General features: G+C 40.9%; 1 protein-coding gene across 1 annotated transcript in view; it reads left to right on the plus strand.

Annotated features, from left to right (window-relative positions):
* Positions 1-23,058, plus strand: part of LOC118820638 (synaptic vesicle glycoprotein 2C-like) — a 66,990-nt gene that overhangs the window by 32,663 nt on the left and 11,269 nt on the right. The window contains exons 4-9 of the mRNA XM_036589025.1: positions 2,347-2,498; positions 12,753-12,886; positions 16,041-16,130; positions 16,239-16,349; positions 17,881-17,969; positions 20,979-21,143. Coding sequence (XP_036444918.1) covers positions 2,347-2,498; positions 12,753-12,886; positions 16,041-16,130; positions 16,239-16,349; positions 17,881-17,969; positions 20,979-21,143 — 741 coding nt within the window. The remainder of the gene's footprint in view (positions 1-2,346; positions 2,499-12,752; positions 12,887-16,040; positions 16,131-16,238; positions 16,350-17,880; positions 17,970-20,978; positions 21,144-23,058) is intronic.

The raw sequence follows: 23,058 nt of genomic DNA on the forward strand, positions 1-23,058 counted from the left end.
CACATGGGGTCAGAGGTCATCCTCAGACACAGACCTGAAGCAGGGGGTCGATTATATGTATTAATTATGTGTGTAGTGGCTGAGCAGAGATTAAATTCAGGACACTTACCAGCTCCAACTGCGCAGTGATGGAAAAACAGGACCTGCTAACTTTGCTTTGTGCATTTAACGCCTGACAAGTTCTTCCATTGTGTCCGTCTAAAGTGCTATTGAAGTGTTATTTATATAGTGGTGTTTACAAAAGGTGTCGTCACAAAGCAGCTTTACAGAAAAATCCAGGTCCGAGCCCCCATGAGCGTCGCCAACGGAGACAGTGGCAAGGAAAAACTCCCTAAGAGCAAAAGAGAGAAATCTTAAGCCAAGACTCAAAAGGAGAGCCCATCCTCTTCTGGTCAAAACCGGATAAGAAACAATTGGGATGGGATTAGTTTTCTGGATGTTAAAGTGAAAAAGCTTCTATTTTGCATTATTTTCTGATTTATTACATTACAAATTACATCACAACCCAGAGGAAAAAAAATGGTTCTCATTGTCTCAGAGAAATAAAGCAGAAAGCAGATCTCAATATTATATTAATGAAGGATCGGTGATTTCTGAATTGTTTCTCCTGTTTCTTCTTTCCTCTGCGAAATTACATTATTAGCTTAACAACTTGCGTGAAAAGTAGAGTCTTTTGAATTTGAACATTTTAACAAATTTTAGCAGTGAAATTCAGAATTGTTTAGTATTTGATTTGGTACAGTGTGTCCCTCATTTGCGTTGCGGACAGCGTGCACTCAAGATGCATGGACTCAATAACTATAAAAGCCTGATGAGCAGATCAGATCCACCTGAGAGTCTGAACACCAGCTTCACTGGAAGGAACAACACTGTGTTTGACTTGACTCTGAAGTGGGAAGAGTTCAGAATTTCATCATTTTCAAGCTAAAAAGTGGGAAAAACCCAGATGCTTCCATGAAAGCGAGTATATTTAGCAACAAGCTAGGCAGCTAACATAGCTGTTATGTTTCGATTCCCAGACGGGGAGAGTGTTAATTTGGGGGCAGTCATGGGCTAGGGGTTAGGGAACCAGCCCTGTGACTGGAACTTCTTCTCATGACTTTTCTTTATTTTAATTTTTTTACAAAATTCTAAAACTTTGTTGTTAATTTAAAAAAAAAACAGATTTTCAATGTAGTCTCAGACTTTTGGACTCCACTGTCTAGCAACACCTTAACAACCACCTGGAATACCATAGCAACCAGCTGAGATACCATAGCAACTGCCTAGCAACACCTTAGCAAGCACTTGGGATACCATAGCAACCGCCTAGCAACACCTTAACAACGGTCTGGGATACCATACCAAATGCCCAGCAGCACCATATCACCCACCTAAGATACCATAGCAACCACCTAGCAACACCTTAGCAATCTACTAGCAACACCTTAGCAACCTACTAGCAACACCTCAGCAACCACCGGAAATTTCACAGCAACTACTTATTAACACCCTAGCAACCTTATAAATTCGTACGGTTTTCATAAAATCTTCGTTAAATTCCGAACTTTTTTCATTAGGAATGAATGGGGTAAAAAATTGTATGTCTATCTGCTGAACTTCTGCTCGACCGAAATACTCCATTTCGCATATACTATCTCAGGGCAGGTCCTTGAACACAAATTCAATGTTGTTCTGACCCGCACTCATCTGTTTGTCTTTTTTTCTCATCCCTCGTTTTCCCTTAGACTCCCATTCGTTTTTGCCCCCCACACAAACCGAAATATTTCTTTGCCCGACAGCCACCAAACTGCACGTCCTCACTCAGGGCAGGTCCTCAAACTCCATACTGACCGGTGCTCCTCTGTGTGTCGTTTTTTCATCCTTCTTTCCTCCCATAGATTCACATTCATTTTTCACAACAACCAGCAACCACATGGTAACTCTTTAACAACCACTCAGTTCAGACCCCTCATGCCATAGCAACTGCCTAGAAACAACTTACCAACCACCTAGCAACAAGTTTCAGCTGCGCAATCATTCTGCATTTTCTTCAGGAAATTTGCTGCCGTTAGTGAATACAGTGTCTCATTAGCATCAACATTAGCGAGTTCACAGCCAGCTTTAAATATGCATAATTTATACATATGTTTATCCACCAATTTTGTTTGATGTATACATTTTAGAGCCTCCTCTATTTGTAATAAATCCAAGGGGATCTAACTGGTCACACTGGGTTTGGATGTCATCTCTTGAACACATATCAGGCTCGGGCTGTGCTCATATTTTACCCTGCATTTCTCCTGCTTCCGTTTTCCTGCCCTCTGCAGGACTGTGTGTAATCTGCTTTCCCATGCTCCTCTGCAGGATTGGTGGGGCGGTGCCCATCGTGTTTTCGTACTTTGCGGAGTTCCTGGCGCGGGAGAAGCGCGGTGAGCACCTGAGCTGGCTCTGCATGTTCTGGATGATAGGTGGCATCTACGCCTCCGCTATGGCCTGGGCCATCATCCCCCACTACGGTGAGTCAAAGCACCTGCGGTTCGGTTCTGTTCGGTGCTCGGGTTCTGGGCTACAGTTCGGTCTGTATGTTCATCATGTACAAATGTAACCTTTGAAACTTTGAACCTCACATAACACATCACACATACATTTAATGCAAAGTGTGCAAACACAATCCAGAAGAAAAGAGAAAGAGAGAATGAAATAAATGCACGTTCAAATTTTTATAATTCGATGTAAAACATCAAGTAAAATACATCAAATCTTCACTCAGATTTCAACATTGCCAAAAACATGTATAAGAATTCTCTTCTCTTCTCTTCTCTGTTCTTTTCCTCTTCTCTTCTCTTCTCTTCTCTTCTCTTCTCTTCTCTTCTCTTCTCTTCTCTGTTCTTTTCCTCTTCTCTTCTCTTCTCTTCTCTTCTCTGTTCTTTTCCTCTTCTCTTCTCTTCTCTTCTCTTCTCTTCTCTGTTCTTTTCCTCTTCTCTTCTCCTCTCTTCTCTTCTCTTCTCTGTTCTTTTCCTCTTCTCTTCTCTTCTCTTCTCTTCTCTTCTCTTCTCTTCTTTTCCTCTTCTCTTCTCTTCCCTGTTCTTTTCCTCTTCTCTTCTCTTCTCTTCCCTGTTCTTTTCCTCTTCTCTTCTCTTCTCTTCTCTTCTCTTCTCTTCTCTTCTCTTCCCTGTTCTTTTCCTCTTCCCTTCTGTTCTCTTCTGTTCTCTTCTCTTCTCTTCTCTTCTCTTCTCTTCTCTTCTCTTCTCTTCCCTGTTCTTTTCCTCTTCTCTTCTCTTCTCTTCTCTTCTCTTCTCTTCTCTTCTCTTCTTCCTCTGTTCTCTTCTCTGTTCTTTTCCTCTTCTCTTCTGTTCTCTTCTCTTCTCTTCTCTTCTCTTCTCTGTTCTTTTCCTCTTCTCTTCCCTTCTCTTCCCTGTTCTTTTCCTCTTCTCTTCCCTGTTCTTTTCCTCTTCTCTTCCCTTCTCTTCCCTGTTCTTTTCCTCTTCTCTTCTCTTCATTTCCCTTCTTTTCTCTTCTCTTCTGTTCTCTTCTCTTTTCTTCTCTTCTTTTCTCTTCTCTGTTCTTTTTGTCTTCTCTTCTCTTCCCTTCTCTTCCCTGTTCTTTTCCTCTTCTCTTCTCTGTTCTTTTCCTCTTCTCTTCTCTTCTCTGTTCTTTTCCTCTTCTCTTCTCTTCTCTTCTCTTCTCTGTTCTTTTCCTCTTCTCTTCTCTGTTCTTTTTGTCTTTTCTTCTCTTCTTTTCTTTCCTCTTCTCAGTTCTTTTCCTCTTCTCTTTTCTCTTATCTTTCTCTTCTTTTCTCTGTTCTTTTACTCTAGTCTTCTCCTTTCCTCTTCTCTTCTCTTCTCTTCTCTTCTCTTCTCTTCTTGTCTTTTGCTCTTTGAATACATTGTCAACATAGTCTACTCCTACAGATGCCACCTGTTTGTTAGTTGTGTGGAATTCAGTTATCTGTGTGTGAAATCACTGCATTACTTGCTAATTGGTGGTGTATTACATTACATTAGATCTTAACTGTATTAGCCTCAGATCCAGTGCAAAACTACAGAAGCAAACGTGCTGTGACTGACCAGCTATACTGAGTAAATCTGATTTTGAACTGTCGCTTTAATGCCTCACTGCTTTTTCTATACCTTTGTGGTTTGTTTTATCATTTTTGACAGTAACATCAAATATTACAGCCATATCCCCAGATTCAGCACCTCACCTCAGCTAATGAGACGTCACTCAGCGAGCGCTTCTACTCAGGACTGCAGAATTCTGTCCAGCCTGATCGGATTAAAGAGTTATTGGGTGTGAATTAATGGAATTACAGCCCCCTGAAAAGAGGATAAGCGTAAAGAAGGAGGGATACAGCAGCGTCAGGAAGGATTCTGCAAGAAAAGAGAATAGAAGAGGTCGTCTGAGGGGAGCAGAGGAAGCGAGGGAGCATGGAGAGGAGCGAGGGAGGGGGAGAGAAGAGTGAAATGATTAATGTAGGCTGGTTTAAGGATATTTAAAGGATGAAGGCACACAATACTGAATAAGAGCAAACGAGCAGAGAGGCAGGAGAAAGAGAAGGAGAGAGAGAGAGAGAGAGAGAGAGAGAGAGAGAGAGAGAGGAAGTGTTAAAATTGGATAAAAAGAGGGAGCAAGAGCAAGACCAAGGTAGGAAGTAGCCTGCAGAAGAAAGAAGAAGAAAAGGAAAAGGGGAGGACAAAAAAGAAAGGAGGAGGGAGAAAAGAGAGATGGAGAGTGGTAGACGAAGACAGAGAGAGAGAGAGGTGGAGAGATAGCATCCTGTAATTCATCACCAGCACAGCCCAGGAAACAAGAAGTGAAAAAAGGAGAGATAAGGCCGTGGCGGAGGGATGCAGAAGGACGAGCAGAACCCTCTCTGCATCTCTCCGTTCCTCTCTTCTCTTTACTTTTTTATTCCTTCTGTTTTATATTCTTTTTTCATCTCTTCTCTTCTTTTTTCTTTCTTCTCCTCTCCTTCTTTCTCTTTCTAGCTTCTCTTCTCTTCAGATCCTCTCTTTTCTTCTTTTTCTTTCTTCTTTTTTCTCCTTGTTCTCGTTTTCTCTTCACTTCTTTTTTTCTCTTCTCTTTTTTCTTCTCTTCTCTTTCTTCTCCCCTCCTCTTTTTTCTCTTTCCTGCTTCTCTTCTCTTCTCTTCTCTTCTCTCTCTTCTCTTCTCTTCTCTTCTCTTCTCTTCTCTTCTCTTCTCTTCAGCTCCTCTCTTGTCTTCTATCTTTGTTTCTTCTCTTCTTTTTATTCTCTTGACTTCTTTTTTCTTCTCTTTTTTCTTCTCTTCTCTTCTGTTGCTACAGTTTTTAGCTATGCAACATACTTTTGTCCATGTTTATAGAGAACAGTTTGTCAAACAGTGTCTGAAGCAGTTACGCTGCCTCTTGCCTCTTGCCTCGTGCCTCTGCCCCAGCATTTCACATTTTGGCCACTAAAAATGTGCAATCTGTGGCCAGCGTGGCCAACTGCCTTGGAGAGTTTTTCCCTTTTCTCACTAGAACAGATTCATTTTCAGACATTCATAAATATCTCCATGGTGAAAAACCATACTTTTCACTTGTCCTGCTTTTTAAGTGTTCAGTGTCTGCATGAAAATCTTAAATGAAATTTGACCTCTTTAAAAGTTGTGCCTGCAAACATGTGCATTCGTCTCATACTGGTGTGGGTTCATGACTGTTTTTCTTTTTAACTGACATTTTAAACACTGCCCGCCATGCTAATAGCTCCCCCTGCTGAATGTGCATGAGAGATTATGTGTGTCCTTTTTAATTGGGAGTTTTTAATAAATATTTCCACACCTGACTGGGCGTTACGCATGCTTTAGCATGTTACAATAAACATGTTTCTATAATTCTGACTACATAATCTTAATTTGGCCACAAGATTAATTTGCATAGTAGCCTCATTTTTATATCTGTCTGCCTTTGGTCAAAAACCACATTAGCAAGTCTATTACAAGAAACAGCTTCATGTTTTTGCCAAATTATCACTTTAACAGTCCAGTTGTGAGCTCATACACTACATGACTGAGTATGTTCTAGGCCAGAGGTCGGCAACTCAAATGTTAAGAAGAGCCATTTTGTCCTCTCAACAATAATCAAACCACCTTGGAAGCCACAATATTTTATGCCCATTTTACCATCTTGGCTGTAAATATGTCTCAGTGTGTCCTAATATACTAGTACAGGCTAAAAATCTAATAAAAACAAAAACGCAGACTTACTTTGCTCTGCTTTAAGCTTTAGCTCTGCTATAGCCGCTTTTCTCACATCTCCAGCAGGAAACTTTTCCACAAAAGTAGAACAGTTTCTTGTAAAATGTCTCTTACCGTTCGACTTTTTACGAGGCTGAAGTCGCTTCTCATTTGACAGCTTCTTGTTTGAATTCTCCCATTATACCTTAAATGCTGCCTGAAGAGCCAGAGTGTAACTGTTGCACCATTTAAGGTGGAACAGGAGAATTTAAACGAGAAGCTGGCAAATGAGAAACTGACTTCAGCCTCATGACTTTTTAGTATTTGATAGTTTCTCATTGCAGATTAAACATATCAGGAAACCAGCTGGAGTGATTATAAATGCAAATAAGTCTGTTCGTCTCCAAATTATTGATATTTGTCTTAAATCTGTCTCTTTGCCTTTTCGTTAGCTGCTAGCCAGACGAGACATCTGCATTGCTATGGTGACCAGCAGTCTGCGCGCCAACCTTCAGGGTTAAAGGGTGAATCAGCAGTTCTACATTAACTCCAGTGTTTAAGACCATTTATTGTTAAACTGTGTTGAACGATCAGCAGAGCTTTATTTTACTGTAAAGCAGGATTATTTTATTTTTACCTACAAATCTGATTCTGCTGTGAAGCCGCAACAGGGCAGTAAAAGGGCCGCATGTTGCCAACCCCTGCTGTAGGCAGTGCAGCCTGGTGCGAGTGTCCTGCTGACCATAGTCCAGCCCTGTTCTGTTCTCACTGACAGAACTTCACCGGTACAGCTTTTCATTACAGTTTAAAAAAAGAACTCCCTCGTTCTCTCCTCCCTCCTTTCATCCACCGAGCGACTGCAACTCGTAATTGAGGTCAATTGATTAGCCGTTCTTGTTTTACCACCTCGTTTTTTTTTCCGTTCAGAGGCAGTGGTGTGTGTGAACACGGTTCTGCCGCAATGCTCCCATCTCTGTGGTGTGTGTGAGGGGGAGGGGTGGAGGACTGGTGCTGGTGTGTGTGTGAGTGTGTATTCCCCTAACTGTGTAGATTTAATGCAGATTTTCTGTATAAAATGAGGGAGAAACCTTAAAGATGTTACTGGTTCAGGTTATTTTCTGCTGCGTTTGTGCTTTATTACTGCACTGATTTATGAATCTGACACTGTGCTGCATTATTTTTGGTTTATAAGTGTCTCACTGTTTTAGAGCAGGGTGCACAAACTTTTTGTCTTGGGCAGCCAACGTGTCATGTTTGTTGTGGCACAACGTCTAGTAACTCGTTAGAGTCACATTTTCACACGTTGGCAGTGGAGAAACTGTATTCTCTAAAATATTCCAGAGGCTTCTTTACATACAGAGCGGACTGCCTTACCTTTACCTTCAGTGACCAGATCTGTTTAACTGAAAATGCATTGGAGTGTTTAAATGGAGACTTATGACTTAGTAAGGCAGGAGAACAAGATAGTTAATTTGTGACCATGACTTACTGAAGTGTGAGAATGAGACTGTTAATTCGTGGCCACGACTTATTGAAGCATGGGAATGAGACAGTTAAGTCATGGCCACGGCTTTATAAGGCATGGGAACAAGATAATTCAGTTATGGCCAGGATAAGTAAAATGTCGTAATGAGATAGTTGAGTCCTGGCCACGACTTAGTAAAGTGTGGGAATGAGACAGTTTGGTTGTGGCCACAACTTAGTAAGGCATGAGTATGAGACAGTTAAGTCATGGCCACGGCTTAATAAAATGTGAAAACGAGAAAGTTGAGTCCTGGCCACGACTTAGTAAAGTGTGGGAATGAGACAGTTTGGTTGTGGCCACAACTTAGTAAGGCATGGAAATGAGACAGTTAAGTCATGGTCACGACTTAGTAAAATGTGAGAACGAGATAGTGAAGTGATAGCCACAACTTCATTAGACATGGACTCTGGCCACGACTTAACAAGGCATGGGAATGAGACGGTTAAGTCACGGCCACGACTTAATAAAATGTGAGAATGAGATAGTTAAGTCACAACCACAACTTAGTAAGGCATAGGAATGAGATAGTTAAGTGAGGACCATTTAGTTAGGTTTTGTGTGTGTGTGAGAGTGTGTGTGTGTCTGTGTGTGTGTGTGTGTGTGTGTGTATGTGTGTGTGTGTGTGAGAGTGTGTGTGTGTCTGTGTGTGTGTGTGTGTGTGTGTGTGTGTGAGCATTGGTTCAGGCAACCGGCCGCGCTCCATTATACTTCTAATCCATATAATGAGATTCTCTACAGCAGCTAAACACACACACACACACACACACACACAAACACACAAACACACACACACAAACACACACAAACACACACAGTTAAAAAGAGAGTAATGTTATAACACAGAGCTCAGCTGAAGAAAAATAGGTTGTAATCCTAAACAGACTTACATAAACAACGGATCATATAACACCCACATAACACACTGCAGAACATAAACACAGCCTCACACACACACACACACACACACACACACACACACACACACACACACACACACACACACACACACACAAACTCACACAGTGCTTTACTAACACACTCAAACACCTCAAATAAAGTATTGAACTGAAATTAATACATGTTGAATTTACTTAATTAAAATGTGCAATCATTTCACATAAAATAAAATTTATTATATTAACATATTTGTTTTAATAATGCATTAACAAAATCACTTTTATAGTACAAAAACACATTTATAATACACCGATCAGGCATAACATTATGACCACCTCCTTGTTTCTACACTCATTGTCCATTTTATCAGCTCCACTTACAATATAGGTGCACTTTGTAGTTCTACAGTTACAGACTGTAGTCCATCTGTTTCTCTGCATACTTTGTTAGCCCCCTTTTACCCTGTTCTTCAGTGCTCAGGACCCCCATAGACCCTCACAGAGCAGGTACTATTTGGGTGGTGGATCATTCTCAGCACTGCAGTAACACTGACGTGGTGGTGTGTTAGTGTGTAATGATGTAATGTGTAATGGTGTAGTGATGTAAAACCAGAGACGATAGCTCATCTGCTGCTGCTCAGTTTGTGTTGGTCATCCTCTAGTCCTTCATCAGTGGTCACAGGATGCTGCCCTCAGGACGCTGTTGGCTGGATATTTTTGGTTGGTGGACTATTCTCAGTCCAGCAGTGACACTGAGGTGTTTAAAAACTCCAGCAGCACTGCTGTGTCTGATCCGCTCAGACCAGCGCAACACACACTAACACACCACCACCACGTCAGTGTTACTGCAGTGCTGAGAATGATCCACCACCCAAATAGTACCTGCTCTGTGAGGGTCCATGAGGGTCCTGACCACTGAAGAACAGGGTAAAAGGGGGCTAACAAAGTATCAGAGAAACAGATGGACTACAGTCTGTAACTGTAGAACTACAAAGTTCACCTATACAGTAAGTGGAGCTGATAAAATGGACAATGAGCGTAGAAACAAGGAGGTGGTCTTAATGTTACGCCTGATCGGAGTTTATCCCCTTATTATACAGCTTATAACTAATATATTTTGCATTAGTCATTACAAACGATTTAATATTCATGTTATTCATATGTTTGTGTTATTTACCATTTATAATAAAAAACAGCAAAAAGGTCTTTACAGTGGAGTGCTGCCAGATAGTGATCTGAACTCCTTTTCAGTTCTTTTTTGTAACTATTAGAAAGCTTTGCCGGATAACGATCCAGGCTTTGAGCACGTCTGGTAAGAGGACACTGAGCTGGATGGGATAAAGATCCGACTCTTCAGTCTCCGGAGCTAGGAGAGAGGCTGTGCTGCCAGATAATGATCCAGCCTTTCAGGTTCGGTGGTAAAAGAGAGGGCGGGGCTGCCAGATAGTGATCTCACAGCTTTGTCTGTGTGTATGAGAGAGAGAGAGATGCGGAAGATAGCGCTGTTGTTCAGGCCTTATCTTCTGTAGGCCTCATATCCACACAGTCAGACATGTTGCTGTGACATAAAAACAACAACAAAGCAAGAGAGGGAAATGAAATATGACTATATATTTATTCCTTTTTTCTTTCAGCTTCTTCCAGCAGGTTTACAGTGTTTAGTCCTTCAGTTTTCACTCTTGTTTTTCTATACATTTGATTTATATTATATGACAAATAAGTTTTTTTTTACTCATTTGTTATTTATTATACCATTTGAAAGCACAGCTGACCGTTACATTGTGTGAGCACTTCATGGTAAATGGACCAACAGAAAAGCAAAACAAAGCTTCTGTTCAGGTACGTTTTTCGTTCATCAAGGTACAAACAGTGTAAATGTTCCCTCAAAGGTACAACAGTGGTTTTAAGGTCTGATTGTGAACCTTAAATAAGTTTTTCCAGGTGAAAAGTTCGTATTTGTACCTTTTCATAACCGAATGTTTTAAAACAGAACAGTAAAATAAAAGCCTGGAGACGAGACGGGGTGTGTGGAGTCAGTACAGCTTAGAAAATACCATTTCAGTGGATTATGGTTCAGTTATGTTCCCTGACTAAAGGTACTGAGATGTACTTATGAGGGAACCACCCCAGTGACAAGAGCAGTACTGCCCCAGTGACAGTTCCTTCATACTTTCCTGCCATACACTGGTGATTGTTTTTAATAACCTAAATGGGTTTAAATGTAATACCATGTGGTTGCTGAGGTGCTGTTGGGCCATTGCTATGGTATCCCAGGTGGTTGTTAAGACTGTTGGTAGGCTGTTGCTATGGTATCCTAGGTGGTTGATAAGGTGTTGGTAGGCTGTTGCTATAGAATCCCAGGTGGTTTCTAAGGTGTTGCATGGCTGTTGCTGTGCTATCCCAGTAATGACTATAAGGCCGTTGCAGGGCTGTTGTTATGGTATCCCAGGTGGTTGCTAAGTTGTTAAGTTACGCTTTATTAATCCCACAACAGGGAAATTCCACCTCTGCATTTTACCCATCTGTGCAGTGAAACACCCACATACACACTAGTGAACACACACACTAGGGCAGTGAGCACACTTGACCGGAGCAGTGGGCAGCCCTATTCACGGCGCCCAGGGAGCATTTGGGGGTTAGGTGCCTTGCTCAAGGGCACTTCAGTCACGAACTGTCGGCTCAGTGGATCGAACCAGCGACCATCTTGTCACAAGGCTGGTTCCCCAACCTCTGTTGCTATGGTATCTCAGGTGACTTTAGGGCTATGGCAGGGATGTTGTTATGGTATCCCAGGTGGTTGCGAAAGTGTTGCTCAGCTATTGCTGTGCTGTCCCAGGTAATTGTAGTTCTGTTGTAGGGCTGTTGCTATGGTATCCTAGATGGTTGCTAAGGTCTTGTTAGGCTGTTGCTATAGAATCCCAGGAGGTTTCTAGGGTGTTGCTTGGCTGTTTCTGTGCTATCCCAGGTGACTGTAGGGCTATTGCAGATGGTTGCTAAGCTGGTCCCAGCTGGTTGCTAAGGTGTTGTTAGGCTGTTGCTATGATATCCCAGGTGGTTGCTCAGCAGTTGCTGTACTGTCCCAGGTAATTGTAGGGCTGTTCCAGGGCTGTTGCTATGGGATCCCAGGTGGTTGCTAAGGTGTTGTTAGGCTGTTGCTATGGTACCCCAGGTGGTTGCTAAGCTGTTGGTAGGCTGTTGCTGTACTGTCCCAGGTAATTGTAGGGCTGTTCCAGGGCTGTTGCTATGGTATGCCAGGTGGTTGCTAAGGTGTTGCTCGGCTGTTACTGTGCTATTCCAGATGATTGTAGGGCTGTTGCAGGGTTGTTGCTATGGTATGCCAGGTGGATACTAAGGTGTTGCTAGGCCATCGCTATGGTATCCCAGTGTAGTTGCTAAGGTGTTGTTAGCATACTTGTATGATGGTGACAAAAGATCAAATCAGTTAAAAAAAACTTTAGCTTTTTTTTTATTTTGATTTTGTGATTCTAACTCGAAAACTGTAGGACGAGTAGCGCTGCCAGTTGTTGATACTAGAATAACAATAACAGGACGGAGATAATGAAGAACAGTAAGCTGTTAAACTTAATGACAATTGTGTAATTAATTACTTTTACATTCTCTGTTGACATGATAACTTTTAATTAAATTCAAGCCACAATAAAATATGAAATCTTCTGCTTACAAACACAAAATAAGGTTTTCATTCCAAAACGTAATAAACAGCACTTTAATGATTTGTATTTTTCTTTATCAGATACATTGTTTGGAGTGGGCTACACTTACACGAAATGTCAATGCTGGATTATGATTAATATCACCTTTATTAGAGGAATAAAAATGTGTTTTTGACAAACTGTGTTATATGTCAGCTGTTAGCGTAGAGAGAGGAAGAGAGAGGTGTGTAAAGAAGTGTCTCTCTCTCTCTCTGATCGATTCTCTGTGGTAGTGTAAAGTGTCAGCAGTAATTGTGTGAGTTCTGTATTTGTGTGTGTTTTGTGCTAAATATTGATTTTCGTCTCCGTTCTAACTCACCTATACAGAAGAGCAGCTCACTGGAGACCCCAATGTACTTGTTAACCGCTGTGAAAAGAGTACTGAACTATAAAGCCGTCAGTTTTAGGTGTACTTCATTTGGTTCTGTGTTCTCCATGCAGGCTGGAGTTTCAGTATGGGCTCTGCGTATCAGTTCCACAGCTGGAGAGTGTTTGTGGTGGTGTGTGCGCTGCCGTGTGTGTGCGCGGTCGTAGCCCTCACCTTCATGCCTGAGAGTCCTCGCTACTACCTGGAGGTAAGACAAGAATGTGTGGGGGGAAAAACTGGGCTGTTCTTGCTGGTTTTGGATGGTTTCTGCCAGATATTTTCTGCGTTTTCAAACAGCATCAGCCATTCATAATCTTAATCCGAATAACTGGTGGTGTGTTCAGGCAGGGATAGGGTTTACTGTGACTGGCTGAGGGCCGGTGGCATAAGATGGCACGGTTTAACTTCCAGTATGATCATGATCAATGATGTATATCTCATCATTCAGGCATCCTCATCACCAACAATGAGTGTGTTTTCATGTACTTAATAATCCGATAACTGCAGAAAATCAGATTTTGTCAGTAATCCGATCAACGCATTTACACGCACTTGGATAATCAGATAATGGGGAAACTCCGGGTCTACATGAGTCAGGCAGTAATCAGATTTGCCAGACATGCCATGGGTTTTTTTAAGAAAACATCACTCCATTTTACCTAAAAATATGAACATACATCATCTAGAAGATGAAGAATATTTAAATCCTTCATTTCGTTAAGAATGTATTTGGTTTCAGCGTCGCTCCAAAAGTGTTTTGCTGCATCTCGTGGTGACGCTGCTCGCTTATTTCCGGTACCGCCGTCTGTTTTCGCACATGCGCAGACTGAGATATTCGAAAGAAATCAGAGTAAGTGTTTACAGGCACTGAGAAATCTGATTACTGAGCTAAAATCCAGCTCTCTTTATCAGATTTCTTAATCGTATTTCTAGATTGGAGTATGGTGTTTACATGACCATTTGAATATTCGGATAACTGCAGATTGAGTGCATGTAAACTCAGTCATTGAGTAAAAGAGAGAAGGGCTTCAAAATGTATGTTCAATTTCCACAGATAATTACAAAGGAAAGTTCTATCAATGACATTTAGCTGTTAGATCTCTGCTATCCAGTAAAGTCAACCTAAACATCGTAGATATCCTAATATATTACCAGCATACATTTACTGCCAATGTTCTTTGTGTTATGCAGACTTGCAGATCTTACCAAGATGCACACCATCTGCCACTAAATTCCCCCTAAATAGGCTGTGACATCCTCATCAGGATTGATCAACAGCTCCTTCACTTCTCAGTAATGCACAAAAGATGCTCTCACCCCTTTTTTCCTTCAGAAACATTAAAAACTCCATTGCAAATACAAAATCACCACAGAAAGTTCTGCTTTACTGGCAGTGCTGCATCACTTTTGTGCACACACAAGGGGCATTTTTGCAGTCTTTCTCAGGCGGCTTGCCACTAGATCAGGGGTCAGCAACCGAAATGTTAAGAAGAGCCATTTTATCCTTTTAACAAAAATCAATCCACCTTAGGAGCCACAACATTTTATATCCATTTTACCATCTTGGCTGTAAATATGTCTCAGTATGTGCTGATGTCCTAGTATAGGTTAAAAAATGAATCTAAACGAAAATGCAGACTTACTTTGCTCTACTTTAAGCTTTAGCTCTGCTATAGCTGCTTTTCTCGCATCTCCAGCAGGAAACTTTTCCTCAAAGTAGAACAGTTTCTTGTAAACTATCTCTCAATGTTCAACTTTTTGCAAGGCTGAAGTCGCTTCTCATTCGCCAGCTTTTTCTTCGAATTTTCCCGTTCCACCTTAAATGGCGCCAGACGCACTAGAATGTAACTGCTGCACCATTTAAGGTGGAACGGGAAAATTCGAAGAAAAAGCTGGCGAATGAGAAACTGACTTCAGTCTTGTGACTTTTTAGTGTTTGACAGTTTCTCGTTGCAGATTAAACGTATCAGGAAACCAGCTGGAGTGATTATAAATGCAAATGAGCCCATTCGTCTCTAAATCATCAATGTCCGTCTTAAATCTTAGAGCTTTACTTTACTGCAAAGGAGGATTATTTTATTTTACTGCAAAGGAAGATTATTTTATTTTACTGCAAAGGAGGATTATTTAATTTTTACCTAAAAATCTAATTCTGCTGTGGAGCCACAACAGGGCAATAAAAAAGCCGCATGCCGCCATCTGTGCACTAGACTTATGGACAAAATACACTCATGTGACGTTTTTATTTCAGAAACACTTAAAACTCAACTGTACAAACAGAATTGCAGCAGAAACATTTCACTTTGCCAGCCGTGATAAAGATGTCATTGTCTTTTCCAATTAACATATTGGCTTCCGTGAGGACGTCTTGATCACGGCTGACAAACAGAAGCTACACTTTTGTTTTACTAATTGAGTTTTAAGTTTTCGTGATTGTAAAACATCACAAGACTGTATTTTGTACATAATTCTAGGAGTGCACTGCTGATGAGAAGCTGCAAAGCATGCTGCCACTGCGGAAAAAAGCAACACATCAACGGTTGTATGACGTTAAAATTCTGCACGTTTGAATGACGTGATTCTTTCTTTCACTCCTCGGTGCTGATGAAGGACATGATACACATCAGTGATTGTGATCTTTGGCAGATCCTGCTAAAATCTCATGTAGAAAGTCACTGTGTTATGCTCACATGGCTTATAACTTATAAAGTGTGCAGCAATTAGCCAATCACTTTCTGAATAAAGCAGTAAAGAGAATAAGTTGGTATCTTCATTTTTTTCAATTTTACTTTTTTACTTAATATGAAACTCCAGTAACCCTTTCCAAATGTTACACTGACTTCCATTACAAGTTTTTCCTTCTCCTGTAAATGTATTATTTTTGAGATACCAGGTTTTGTTCCAACAGTGATGATTGTACTTTATACTTTCTAGTCGGCACAGAGTTGTGTAGGTTTTAGAGAGTAACATAAAAGTAAAGCAAATAAATAATGACTCACTTTTTCAGGGAGTAAAATAATTGCATTGCAATTTGAGAGAAGTAATTCACTGCTGTCAGAACAAAACCTCGTATCTCCATTTTTGCTGTTTTTCAGTATTTGACATAATTTGAAAATGCCTGTTGCCCTTTATATTACATGTAAATGTCATGATGAATGGACCAAAAGAAATGACCCAAAATGACTTGGATAAAAGTCTGGTTCCATTGACTTACATTAAAAGTAAAGTATGTTTCTTCCTCCTCCTGTCAAGTTGGCGTTCTGGAGATGCGAGGTTTTGTTCTGAAAACAGCGAATTAGACTTTTTTTTTATTGGATTAACGTTTTTGAGTAACTGTCTAATTTTTGTTCTCCTCTCTGTAGATGGGGAAGCATGATGAGGCCTGGATGGTGCTGAAACAGATCCACGACACCAACATGCGCGCACGCGGGGAGCCGGAGAAAGTATTTACTGTGAGTATTTCTCCTCATATTTCTGCTCTTATCTAAGAAGACAACGATAAAATGTTTCTCTTTTCTTCTCTGCTTTGTGTTTGTGTAACTCTCTGTCTCCCCCCGTAGGTGAACCGCATAAAAATCCCTAAGCAGCTGGATGAGCTGGTGGAGATGCAGTCCGAGTCAGCGAACCCAGCAACTAAAGTGCTCTTCCGTATCCGGAATGAACTCCGCGGGGTGGGTCCAGCTGCTCCTACGCATCAGTTCTGAGCCTCTAAGCTCGTCTTTAGTGCAGTGGTACCAGCAGGTTATCAGTTAGCCAGATGTGATCTCATAATAAGTAAACACATTTGGGGACTTTTGTTGCTGAGCTGTGGTGCAAGTAAGGATACACCCTCTTTAAAACCCCACCCTCAAATTCCTGTGGCAAACTCAACCACTAAAGGGGCCATATTGAAAAATCTCAACAAATTCATGGGCCAGAAAAAAAATGTTTTTATTTCATTTTGAATTAATGTTGTGCTGCAAAACAAAATGGCCATTGTTTGTTCAAAATACGCAAAAACCTTGAAATATTTCATGAATACTTGAAGTATTCAAAATTTAAATGTCCCCAGGTGCTCAGTCTTTTAAACCTACCTGTCTGCTTGAACTGACAGGCAGCCTTTCTTTGCTGCAAGTTCATAAATACTTGGGCTCAGTTTCTGAGCTGCTGAGCTGACGTTGGGTTTTTTGTTGGTTGAACTGCAGCTGAAATGCTGGTGGTCTGTTTAGTGATATGGCTGGTTTAGAATTGTGTAGAATTGAGGTGTAGCCGCTGTTGTTGGAGTAGGAGATTCAGAGCACACATTACCAGTGCATGCTGGGGACTGTAGTGCAGCACATTGTGAAATGAGCTAATATTAATAGAAAATTAAAATACTTTTGCAGGCCAGACAGGATTGTGCGGGCCTTGTGTTTGACACATGAGCTCCAGTCCGTGCTGTTTCAATATCCAGAGTACAGTTGATAACTCAAGCAAAGCGGGCTAGCTAGCGAAACGCTGTTGTTAGCTAACTGAACTGTTTCTCTTGTAAGAACTGATGGTTTTTTTTACTGCATGTAATGTGTTCTTCACACATGCGACTCTATATCTAGTCTTTTGGGGTCTTTACAGACATGCGATAACCCAATATGTAGCATTGGATTGGGTTAGAAATCTCACACTCAGTTTGTTTTCCCTCTCAGGGTCGGCTCTAGTCTTTTGAGGGCCCTAATCAGGATTTGTTTTGCCCCCTTCATCTGTTTTGGCACCCCCCCCCCAGAGCTACACACTGCACAAAATATCTTAGCAAATGAAAATATCTTAAATGTAGTCAATGAGTGCGTTTACATGCAATGTAATCCGATAACTGCAGAAAATCAGATTTTGTCAGTAATCCGATCAACACGTTTACATGCACTTGCGTAATCAGATTTCTAAACTCTGAATTCTAAATGGTTATTTCAGGCTTTGCAGGGCGACTCACAGCAACTCAGTACCGCTACTTCTTTTAATTCTAACAGAAAACTCTTACATAGTGCAGCTTTAATAATAATAACTTTATTCACCCAAGCCTTTAGACCAGCTTTAGATCCTTTACTATAGAGTATATTGAGTTGGGGATTTCTTATGAAGCTCAGTATATCCACCTATCTAGACATCACTACATTACTGGCATTTTAGAATGATGTTAAGGTTCTCTCTGTGTATCTGTAGTGGTTATGTGTGTCTGTGTGTGGGTTATAGATCTGGCTGACCTTCCTAAAGTGCTGGGATTACCCTGTGAAGGACAACACAGTGAAGCTAGCCATAGTGTGGTTCTCTCTGTCTTTCGGGTAAGAAACAACAGTCCAATCTCACACATTCACACACTTTAAAACCCAACATCACTGCATGAAAGTTTTTTTCTGTTTTTTTATACACCGATCAGGCAGAACATCATGACCACCTCCTTGTTTCTACACTCATTGTCCATTTTATCAGCTCCACTTACTATATAGGTGCACTTTGTAGTTCTACAGTTACAGACTGTAGTCCATCTGTTTCTCTGCATACTTTGTTAGCCCCCTTTTACCCTGTTCTTCAGTGGTCAGGACCCCCATGGACCCTCACAGAGCAGGTACTATTTGGGTGGTGGATCATTCTCAGCACTGCAGTAACACTGATGTGGTGGTGGTGTGTTAGTGTGTGTTGCGCTGGTCTGAGTGGATCAGACACAGCAGTGTTGCTGGAGTTTTTAAACACCTCAGTGTCACTGCTGGACTGAGAATAGTCCAACAACCAAAAATATCCAGCCAATAGCGTCCTGTGGGCAGCGTCCTGTGACCACTGATGAAGGACTAGAGGATGACCAACACAAACTGTGCAGCAGCAGATGAGCTATCGTCTCTGACTTTACATCTACAAGGTGGACTGACAAGGTAGGAGTGTCTAATAGAGTGGGCAGTGAGTGGACACAGTGTTTAAATCTCCAGCAGCACTGCTGTGTCTGATCCACTCAGACCAGCACAACACACACTAACACACCACCACCCAAATAGTACCTGCTCTGTGAGGGTCCATGGGGGTCTTGACCACTGAAGAACAGGGTAAAAGGGGGCTAACAAAGTATGCAGAGAAACAGATGGACTACAGTCTGTAACTGTAGAACTACAAAGTGCACCTATATAGTAAGTGGAGCTGATAAAATGGACAATGAGTGTAGAAACAAGGAGGTGGTCATAATGTTATGATCGGTGTTTCAGTGTTTGGAGTTGTTCACCGGAGGACACATTGGCTTGATTTGCTCCTCAGGGAATACAAGTAAACGTTTCTTCAGGTGCCTCCATACTCAAAAATACACCAAATCTCCTTTTCCTCAGGATATGATGGAATGTTTACGGCCAGTTCACACGGGATTAATATAGCCTGGGTTTATTTCTGTGGTTTGTTTTATAGCATGAGAAAAATATAACCTGGGTTTATGTTTACAGTTCATTTTGTAGCACAGAATTGATAAAATCTAGGTTTATTTATGTAGTTTGTTTTTTTATAGCACAGGATAAAGAAAACCTGGGTTATTGCTACAGTTCAGTTTATAGCACAGGATAAATATATCCTGGGTTATTTCTACAGTTCAATTCATAGCACAGGTTAAATATAACCTGGGTTATTTCTATAGTTCATTTTATAGCACAGGATTAATATAACCTAGGGATCTTTTTACAGCTTGTTTTATAGCATTAAAATAATAAAACCTGGGTTTATTTCTGTGGTTTGTTTTATAGTACAGGATTAATAAAACCTGGGTCATTTTTACAGTTCATTGTATAGCACAGGATTAATATAATCTGGATTATTTCTGTGGTTCATTTTAAAGCACAGGGTTAATATAACCTAGTGCTGTTTCTACTGTTTGATTTATAGCACAACATTAATAGAACCTTGTCTTATTTCTACAGTTCATTTTATAGCAAGGATTAAAATAACCTGGGTTTATTACTATGGTTCTTAGTAGCACAGAATTAATAAACCTGGGGATCTTTCTACGGCTTGTTTTATAGCATGGGATTAATAAAACCTGTTGTTGTTTCTACTGTTTGTTTTATGGCACAACATTAATATAGCCTGGACTTATTTCTGTGGCTTGTTTTATAGCTGGGGACTAATTTAACCTTTATAACCTTATAACAGGATTAATATAACCTGTGCTATTTCCATGGTTTATTTTATAGCATGGGATTAATATAGCCTGGGGTTTTTCTGTGGTTTGTTATATAATAAGTAAAAGCCTTTAATCTTTCATCTTTAAGTGCACAGTCTGGATGACTGATGCGTTGGACAGGACTAAAATCACTGTGAAACAGTGGTTACATTACATTACCTCATCTGCCCACCTAACACTAATCCTTTCTGAGTAGTATATATATCTTTCTGAAAGTTCTGTTCTGCTCTGTCAGGTTTTTAAGATCAAAGAGTTAGCTGCTTACACACACACACACACACACACACACACACACACACACACACACTCATACACACACAAACACACACACTCCCTCTGTCTCACACACACTCTGTATGTGAGTGTAATGAGGTACTGTCCTTTTGTAATTACTGCACTAACGCTGCTGTCGTTAGCCTGGACGGGCCCAGAGGTGGAGCTGCGTGAGAGGGACTACTGTCCGTGTAATTACTGTTGTCATCATAGTCATTGTGTGGATGGGCCCAGAGGTGGAGCTGCGCCAGAGGGACTAATCTCTCTGTAATTACTATTGTCACTATAGTCACTGCGTATATGGGCTCAGAGGTGGAGCTGCGTGAAAGGGACTGCAGTCCGAGCCAGTTTTTCTCTGCTTGATGGGCCGATCACGGAGCTGCGCAGGAAGGCCTGTGTTTTATTCACTATTAAAGCCGTGTCCACCTCTGCAAAGCTCCGCTCTATCTTTCTGTCTCTCTTCGCTTTTTACAAATCAACAAATTGTTTGTAGGCTTTTCGTACCTGTTAACCCAGAACCAACTTTAATCCCAGGTTAAATGATCCTGTGTTATCTTGTTCTGCCATTTGTCTTTGTTTATTTGCCCTGTTTTCTTTATTCTGGGCTAATAATTAATCCCGGAAAGTCACTATGTTTGCAAACTCTTTGTTGAAGGAACATTTCAGTGAAAAATCACAATTTCATTCACGCAATTTTCTAAATAAGCGAATGCAGCCGATCAGCCCAGACTTATTTGGAGCCATGTGGCTAATGTAGCCAAAAAGTAATGGAAAATTATACCTCACCATTTAGCATCATGCTAACTGCATGCCTGAGTCACTACACAGCTGCCTCAAGGCGAGCTGAACTGTTCTGTCCTGTGTGCAGGTACTACGGCCTGTCGGTGTGGTTTCCTGATGTTATAAAGCACCTGCAGGCAGACGAGTATGCATCGCGTGTGAAGAACCACAGGAATGAACGCATTGAAGACTTCACCTTCAACTTCACACTGGAGAACCAGGTCCACTCTAACGGACTCTTCATCAACGACAGGTCAGTCACAGAGTCTGTGACCTAACAATGATTCGATTTAATTAGGATTCTTTAGGAAACAATTCAGTGCAATCAAGAAATGTCTGATTTCACCTAACTGATACTGTCATTGTCATACGGTCATAAATTATTTTTTAAAAATACACAGAATGGCCGAAACTAAATAGAGGAACTTTTCATACCATAGTGGAACATAGACAATGATACGGAGCCCCGAAGGGGCCGTGGTTAATGACATCACGTTCCCTCACAAATGTTTTGCGTTCCCTCGCAAAATCTATGCTTGTCAGGCAGCAAGCAAACGTAGGACCAGAGGTGCCCAACGACACTGCCTACATTAGAGCTTTGTTTTCAGCATAGCTAACGTTAAAAGCTGTTTTCCCAGTTTGGCCCCTCTGTGCTGAGTTTATTCAGCTGTTGTTCTCTGCAGTGTCTGTAAATGTAGCTTTTACTGTACGAGGACCCTCGATCTCAGACTCAGTTTGAGTCACTAACAGCAGAATCATGTTTGATTTTGAGAAGCAACACTATGTCTTTATATTTCAATCCAAAATCAACATAAAATTCAATGAGCTGCTCCGTCTCTGAGCTTAAGCAAAGCACAGCTTTTGCAAGCGAATGCAAACCGTTTGCATCGTAATGCAAAACATTTGTGAGGGAACGCAATGTCATTAACTTAACCATGGCCCCTTAGGGGCTCCGTACAATGAAAGCAATACACTAGCTTTTTAATTTTTTATTTTAGGTTTGAAAATAGCCAGAGAATTTTATTTGAACTGCAAATGAGTGTATACTTTATAGATTATTAGTAATAGTATTAGTAATGATTGCACAATATACTATTGTTATCTGATTTATATTCTTCTTCTTATTATTAATTTTCTTGACGTATTTTTGTCTGCTAACTCGTCCCACAGTTTTCGTGATATCAACACCGCTCCAACTTCAGAATGTTTGTTCTAATCAGGAATGGCGTGCTTCCATACAGCTTTTTAATCCTACGTATGCTTTTTGTAATGTTCATTAAATTACGAATTTTCCCCATAGAAATGAATGGAGTAAAAAATTACACGTCCATCTACTGAACTTCTGCTCAACCCGAAAGACACTGTTGTCAGGGCAGGCAGCTGAGCATGAATTCAATCTTGTTCTGACCCATATTCATCTGTTTCTCTTTTTATTCTCATGCCTCGAATTTCCCATAGAGTTCCATTCATTTTCGCCCTCAATCAAACCCTATTATTTCCTACCAAACTGCATGTACTCACTCAAGGCAGGTCCTCAAGCTCTAATCCCCAGCCATACTGACCTGCACTCCTCTATGTGTCGTTTTTCATCCTTTGTTCCTTTCATAGAATCCCATTCATTTTCAACGACACATAGCTAAAATGTGGCAACTGCCTACAAACAACTTAATGAACACTTCATACACCAGGCTAACTGCCTAGTTTAATTTAGCAGCCGCATGGGATACCATAGCAACCGCCTAGCAAGACTTTAGCAACCGCCTGGGATACCAAAGTAACCGCCTAGCAAGACCCTAGCAACTATCTCGGATACCATGGCAACCACTTAGCAACACCTTAGCAACTACCTGTGATACCATAAAAACCGTCTAGAGACACCTTAGCAACCACCTAGGATACCATAGCAACCGCATAGTAAACACCTGGGACACCATACCAAATGCCTAGCAGCACCATAGCAACCACCTAGGATAACATAGCAACCACCTTGTGACACTTTCAAGTCACTCAATCTGTGCAATCGCTCTGCATTTTCTTCAGGAAATGCACTATTATTATTATTATTATTACTATTATTAATACTATTATTATTACTATTACTATTACTATTATTATTATTATTATTATTATTAACATTTCTGCATATGTACAGACATTCATATCTGCAA

The sequence above is a fragment of the Colossoma macropomum genome, unplaced genomic scaffold (genome assembly GCF_904425465.1).
Source record: "Colossoma macropomum unplaced genomic scaffold, Colossoma_macropomum, whole genome shotgun sequence".
NCBI lineage: Eukaryota > Metazoa > Chordata > Actinopteri > Characiformes > Serrasalmidae > Colossoma > Colossoma macropomum.